This window comes from Rhipicephalus microplus, chromosome X (genome assembly GCF_043290135.1).
Source record: "Rhipicephalus microplus isolate Deutch F79 chromosome X, USDA_Rmic, whole genome shotgun sequence".
NCBI lineage: Eukaryota > Metazoa > Arthropoda > Arachnida > Ixodida > Ixodidae > Rhipicephalus > Rhipicephalus microplus.
This window is the reverse complement of record NC_134710.1, coordinates 342949714-342956446: the sequence shown is the minus strand read 5'-3', so window position 1 is coordinate 342956446 and position 6733 is coordinate 342949714. Positions and strand designations below refer to the sequence as shown.

General features: G+C 43.6%; 1 protein-coding gene across 2 annotated transcripts; it reads right to left on the bottom strand.

The window, feature by feature from the left end:
• Window positions 1–1016: 1016 nt before the first annotated feature.
• Window positions 1017–4392, bottom strand: LOC119161187 (uncharacterized). 2 transcript variants are annotated; one of them, XM_037413545.2, is made up of 3 exons: window positions 4097–4392; window positions 1777–2185; window positions 1017–1154 (listed from the first exon to the last, which is right to left on the bottom strand). In XM_037413545.2, exons 1-2 carry the CDS (start codon window positions 4106–4108, stop codon window positions 1805–1807), a joined length of 393 nt encoding a protein of 130 aa, XP_037269442.2. In that variant the 5' UTR covers window positions 4109–4392; the 3' UTR covers window positions 1017–1154; window positions 1777–1804. The 2 variants fall into 2 exon arrangements, with proteins under 2 accessions (XP_037269442.2, XP_075735917.1); XM_075879802.1 differs by having other exon boundaries at window positions 4073–4175.
• Window positions 4393–6733: the final 2341 nt, after the last annotated feature.

The window sequence follows — 6733 nt, the reverse complement described above, 5'->3', positions numbered from 1 at the left end:
ACTTTTTTAAAGTACGATGCCTATGATTTCGATTATGTGTTATAAAGGCGTTTCCAGCTTTCAGGCTCGAGACATGCGCTCATTATTACACATGACTACAAAGCTTTTACGCCGAACGTGTAGCCTGGTTTTAGACGAATAACACTACTCTGTTTCTTCAGTAAATTTATACGTTTAACAGAGCACGCAGAGATTTACTTGCATGCAGTAGTGGTCTCATTGAAATGTTGGGGTGATAGGGTTTGTACTTAAAATCTCGGCAAAATATGCATGTTTCTTTTTTTTATCATTCCGTCTCTATCAAATGCATGCGCTATATTTTTATTTGGACAGCCTTGTCCCGCAACATGCCAACTGAATCTGTATCAAGCACCAGGTAGTGTGATAATTTCAGAATCTTCACAGCGCAATTCACTTAATCTGATATTGTATGGAGCGTATCGAAGCAACGGGTGCCACCTGTTACCTGCCATATAATCTACGTACATACATTTCTTTTGACTATTGATCCCAGAAATTATTTTCCATAAGAGCTGTTTGCGTTCTTTTAGATGAAGTTAAGAAGAACCTCTACAAAAGACCATTGCAGTTCTGCATGGTAGGCCAACTTTTTTGTTAGATTAATATTAGGTAGTCAGCGAAGTACGCACGTTGCAAAAATTTTCTACTCTCACACAACAACTGAGCTGTTGGGATGCGTATACATAATTATTTGATTGATTTGTGGGGTGTAACGTCCCAAAACCACCATATGATTATGAGAGACGCCGTAGTGGAGGGCTCCAGAAATTTCAACCACCTGGGGTTCTTCAACGTGCACCCAAATCTGAGTACACGGGCCTACAACATTTCCGCCTCCATCGGAAATGCAGCCGCCACAGCCGGGATTGAATCCCGCGACCTGCGGGTCAGCAGCCGAGTACCTTAGCCACTAGACCACCGTGGCGGGGCTATACATTATGAAGGCAAATTTAATTATGAGGATTAAATTTAAAAAAAAAACCATGAGGCAAAAGTGTTCTTTTAATAAATATGTTTATTTACTGCAGTGTGTTCGCATTGGCTGTGAATCCAGATTTCTGACTAAGATTGAAGAGTTTCCAACGTTGCGTTCTTTTCTAGTCATAAGAGCCGGTCCATTCATGCCATTCATTCTGAAATTAAAAAGAACAAAATTTTTGTGTAGAGGTCCCGATTTGAAAGTAAACACTACATCTTCTACTAATTGATGGGAATCGATACGGCATAAAGCATTGTTAACCGTAATACCAGTCCAGGGTATCTACTGGGTCTTCGCTCTAACAAGCTGCAGTGCTGAGATTTTTTTGTATACACGACGGTAAGGCATTGTTGTGAGCTACACTACGACTTGTAGACAGAATTAATGCTTGATGGAAACGTGGTTATCCTCCACTTCTGCTTTTCTGCACATTAATATACGCCCGCATATCGCCAGGCAAGGCTAGAGATGACTATATCGGTTTACAATGCAAAGGTTGCTTTAAGTATTATGAAACATGAGTCATGTGCCTATCAGTGCACAGTATTTAGTATCTGTCACTAAATAGTCTCACTTAAGATGGCGAATCGGTTGTAGTACTCGATGGTCAAATAACAGCATTCCGGCGAGTGATAGTGTCATTAGAAGTTGTGTCAATGTACTACAATTTCTGAAAAAGCTAAGAAGTATGAATAATAGCTGAAACAATGCCCATTCTCATTTATCCTCATATTACGAATTTGAGTGTTCAAACAAAAATAGCCAACAAGGCTAACCTTTGGTGTTCGAAGATGGGCGGGCTGTTCAGCCGAGGTAGCCACCGCCGGAAGCGAAGCGGTTTCCGCCAGCGCCGAAGGCGTTGTTGTGGTGCCGGTTTCCGTAGCTTCCCTGGCCAAACTGGCGGTTGTGGCCGGCGTTCTGGCTCAGACCAAAGGACTCACGGTCTCCGTAGGTGGCTGCGTTGCCGTAGTCACGGCGGTTAGAGCCTCCCACGTTGTAGCCGAAGCCTCCCTGTCCGTATTGGTTGCCCTGGCTGCCGACACCGAAGCTACCACCGCGATTGAATCCACTGCCGAAAGCACCGCCGCCGAACCCTATGCGGCCCTCAGCCTCCTCCTCCTTTTTCTCTTCGGCGGGAGCGGCGATAGCCACACCCAAAAGAGCCAAAGTGACGGCAAAGGTGAACTGTGCATGGGAGAGGCGGTAATTCAAGAGCCGTGTTAAGGTCTGGTAGTGACGAAAAAACTGAACAGTGAACCCAACAATCCCTATATTCTGCAACAACATCTTTGAACTTTGCTGATGAGACATGATAGCTCCGCCGTAGTGGCTAAGGTACTCAGCTGCTGACCCACAGGTCATGGGATCAAATCCCGTCTGTAGTGGCTGCATTTTGGTGGAAGGGAAAATGCTGTACGCCCGTGTAATTTGGGTGCACGTTGAAGAAAACCCAGGTGGTCCAAATTACGGGAGCTCTCCACTACGGCGTCTCTCATAATTATATAGTTGTTTTAGGGCGTTACACCCCGCATATCAATCATTCGTATGAAAGATGAGACATGATATAAAAATTCAACTTTTTAAACAAGATAAATAAAATATATTATCATTCAATATGTGTCCAAAAAAAAGCAAATATCAAGTGCATTGTATAACGTTGAATACACAAAAGGCTACAGATATCCTGCGTGCATGTGTTAAAGAAAAAGGGAGTGGCTACTTTACAGAGGTTGTTGATGTGTCAGTTGACGTTGTCGGTGTATCAATGTGCAATATATTTTTTTTTCTTGGAAGTTTGGCAAACGCTTTTTTTTTCAAGTAGCTCTCATTGACAGTACTTCTGCGACCACTGTTCAGTACATCATTTTTTTCATAACGTTACCCAAACGATCGGTGCATGTTTTTCTAAAAAAATGAGATCGCAGCTTTAAAGCAGTCCTCCTGTCTTCACGGTATCATTACTCAGTCTATTTCTTTTTTTTAGATATCCTGCGTTTTGGGTGTGCTGCGCAAGTCATGATACGGCCAACCGAAGTGCGTAGTTTACAATACCTGTCAAGGTTTTTTAAGCAAGTGTCCAAATAAAGGGAGCCACAACCTTCGTTCATTAATTCGCGGAGCCGTTCCTTTCATCATTTGGATACTGGCGTTAAATCAGGCTGACGACGCAAAACAAGGAGTGTTTAGAAGAGCACTGTTGCTGATTACGTGTTTTCATATCGTCTGCTTTTTTGCCTAGCAACTCCAGCAGCATGAAGAACTAACTTTTTTTTTTAATTTTCTTCTTAGTCTTAGTCTGGTGAAAACCATTCTTATACACGACGCATAATGCCCACTAACTTCGATGGTCTCCTTGACAACTTAATAGCAAGGTGAAATAGGTGAATACAATTTGTCTCCGCTTGTAAAACAAGAGGACTTCGCTAGCTCTATTCCATTATTTACTAAGTCTCGTCAGATAATAATTCTCATTCTAGGATTATTTTTGCTGGAAGCCTATATATATTTACGCTAGGGTACCTTTGTTATGTAGCAACAGTCGTTTATTGGTGTACTACCCCGGCCCATCTTTTCTCTTCGATTATAGTATTCCAGGGCACAGCACAAAGTCCTACAATTATCGTCGTTTTTAAGAAGAGGTGATTAGCGTATTAAGTTCGAAATTTCACAAGCCCTTTGTACCGTATTATAAATGTGCAAACATTTTTGCGCTTCATCACGTTCAGATTTCAGTCAGGTGAGAAGAGACAGAGAAATTGCGTGGATACAAAATTCAATAGCGCTTGAGCTTTGTATCGGCGCAAATCTCTTCCGTATTAACTTTATTTGAGCTTAATAAGTTTTTCTTACTAAAAAAACGCTTCTTAGGAGATTCAAATGCGCAAACCACGCACTTCATCAACTGATCCCAAGGAGTGTTAGTTTTTTTTTTTTTGCGTAATCTGCTTGGGTTGAAATAGAAAAAAAAGCAAGAGCTTTCAAAACAAATGGCAGGCATTGCTTTTGTTATTTAGTGAAATATCGGCATGCTTCAACTACATACAATGCATAATCGTTAGGGTATTAACCTACGAAAAAATGCTTGGAGCCACTCACGATGGTCTTCATGATTTTCGGATGGGAATGACCCGTGACTGCTGAGCTGTCTCGCTGAGATGAAATTACTCGATGGCCCTTTGCCTTCGAGCTGAAGCTCTTTTTATAACAGTGGACAAGCCGAAGACAGGATGTGTACGCCAAGCGTGGAAGTTGGAGAAAGATGGGGGGAGGGCGGGGGGATTTTTCCACACCCTCGAGTTGCCCGGCCTGTCAGCGCGATACCACGGCGTCCGCTCGGCAGGTGCAATAACCCCCTCCTCTACTACGAGGTACGAAAACAGAAGCGAAGTAAAATAAATAATAAAATTAGTGATGGGACGTCCCGCAAACGGCAGCAGTGACAATTTCTGTCTCTCTATTTGCCGAATTTTACCGCGCACCCAGTATTGCTGAGAGACGAGAAAGAAGTACCGTGTGGGTTTCTCTAAAGTGCGCGGGAAACGCGATTGGGCATCTCTCCTCGAAATTACGGCGGCTAGGCAAACGTGGACGTTTCGAGCATAATGAAACTTCATCCGTTCGTGGCGCAACCACAGACGGAAAAATAAAGACGAAAAATGAAGAACACAAAAATGCGATCGCCGCGAGATACAAAACAAGGAGCGAGGGCAGCTACAGACCATGCACGCACTTCACGGACAGCGAAGAAGGACGAAAGAGAGAGTGGAAGCACTGGTCTTGGAGATGTGTGGGACACTTGACCTTGTAAACGTGCCATCTCGAGTCGATGTAGGAAGCCGGTCGGCCGACGCTACGACTCGGAAACCAGCTATGTAGCTGGCGTCACCGAGGTGGTGCAAGCATTAGAGGGCAAGAACACTTCTGAGTAGAGACAAAAACAAGAAAAAAACACACATATACTCGCGTTCTTTTTCTAGTGGCCCTCAATACTCGTCGCAGCCGGTTTTTGATAGCCATTTTGTAAAAAAAAACAAAAAGACAAAAAGCACAAAGTGAGCGCACGTGTTGGTTTTTGTGTATTACGTATATCTGTATATGTGCGGGCATGCGTGCGCACCAGCGCGCGCGCGTATGTGTGTGTGTTTGTGTGAGTGTGTGTGACGTTCTTGGTCGAAATACCGAACCAGATGCATAGGTGTCAAGCCTTGACCAATTTTTATGCAACGCGCAATAACGCTGTACGGTGAACTGTTTACCACCAATTGTACGGAGAAACCGCTTTCATGCAATTCAGCGCTCTGCAGCATTTTTTTTATTAACGCGATTGCACAAGGCGCTTCAATGCTCTTTAGATGACGTATTTGGTGGTTGCTTACTCACGACTGTGTTTTCGGCTGTTTTCTAAGGGGCAATATTGGAGGTGAAATCGGCCTTCTAGAACGGCCACACTTGTTCGCGTCCCCCTTCTTTGCGCTTGATCTGTTTGTTTCAGTAGCATTGTGTACGTATACCTCAATGATACTAACGCTAGGATGACTCACTTTTTCTCGGTGGTCTATTCTTTAGCTTCTGTGTCAATTTACCGCATACTTTAAACTGTCACATGCATATTTCGATGCCGGTATTCAAATATGACTCGTGTATTTGGTGATAACAGCACTTTTATGCCCCTAATAAAATTAAGCAGAATACCACACTGTTTTTGTGTGTGTGAGTATACAAGAAACTGACGTCATCTGTGATGCGATCGCTTCGAGGTCTGGCTTCAAAAGCGCCACATATATTACCAGGGTGATTCCGACAGGACAGAACCTACACAGTAACGCGTAGGAGGCAATCTTAGTTTTTACCTCTTTTTGTTTTTACAAGCTCTCTTAAGAGAGAGCGAAGCAAACGAAAGTAAGGGAGCTTAACCACGTGGTACCTGGTTTACTGCCCTACACGTGGTAAGAAAAAATTGTCGCAGCCAGTAAGCCCGTCACGTACGTACGTAAAGGCCAAAAAGGCCAACTCCGGCGATTTTTTGACCATGTCAGGATAGTGGTGCTTTTTTTGTTCCTAAGACACTCTTCTCACGCGCCCGATAGCCGAAATGCTGAACAAACTCGAAAATAATTTTTAATTATAGAAAAGGCGTAATGCCTAAGCCAAAACCCAACCAAGTGTTCTTTCTACGTGTGACCTAAACCTTTGCCGGAACCTGACTCATTCCGCTCAACAGCCATCAGATATGGCACTACCTGTCTACGCCGTCCACCGCGATAGGCTAAAACACTTACGGTGTTATGATGAACATATGGCTCATCGTGTGGGGCTCACAACGCAACACCACTTGCCTCCTATCGCTCGCCCACCAACAAGAAAAATAATATTGCGCGCTCAACAATGGAAGCGCCGGCCAAATCCGTACAACCTATAGCAGACAAGCAGACGCTGCAGTGGCATATTACTTCTCTCACTTTCGCCAAGCAAAACTCAACGTGAAACGCACAATGTGTCCATTAACTCTGGCAAGTGAGGTGAACGCTTCGAGGCAAGCTATAATTTTTTTAAAAAGAATCTGCGAAGCTGTTCAGATTTCAATTTGGCATGAATAGATCAAACGTGTAAATGAAGTACCTAGTAAATTTCATTCAGATCATTGACCTCGAACAATTGTCAGAGTTGACATTTAAGTGCATGTTTTGGTTCATGTTGTGTATGCTGACTTACTGTAACCTGCGCCCAAGCGCG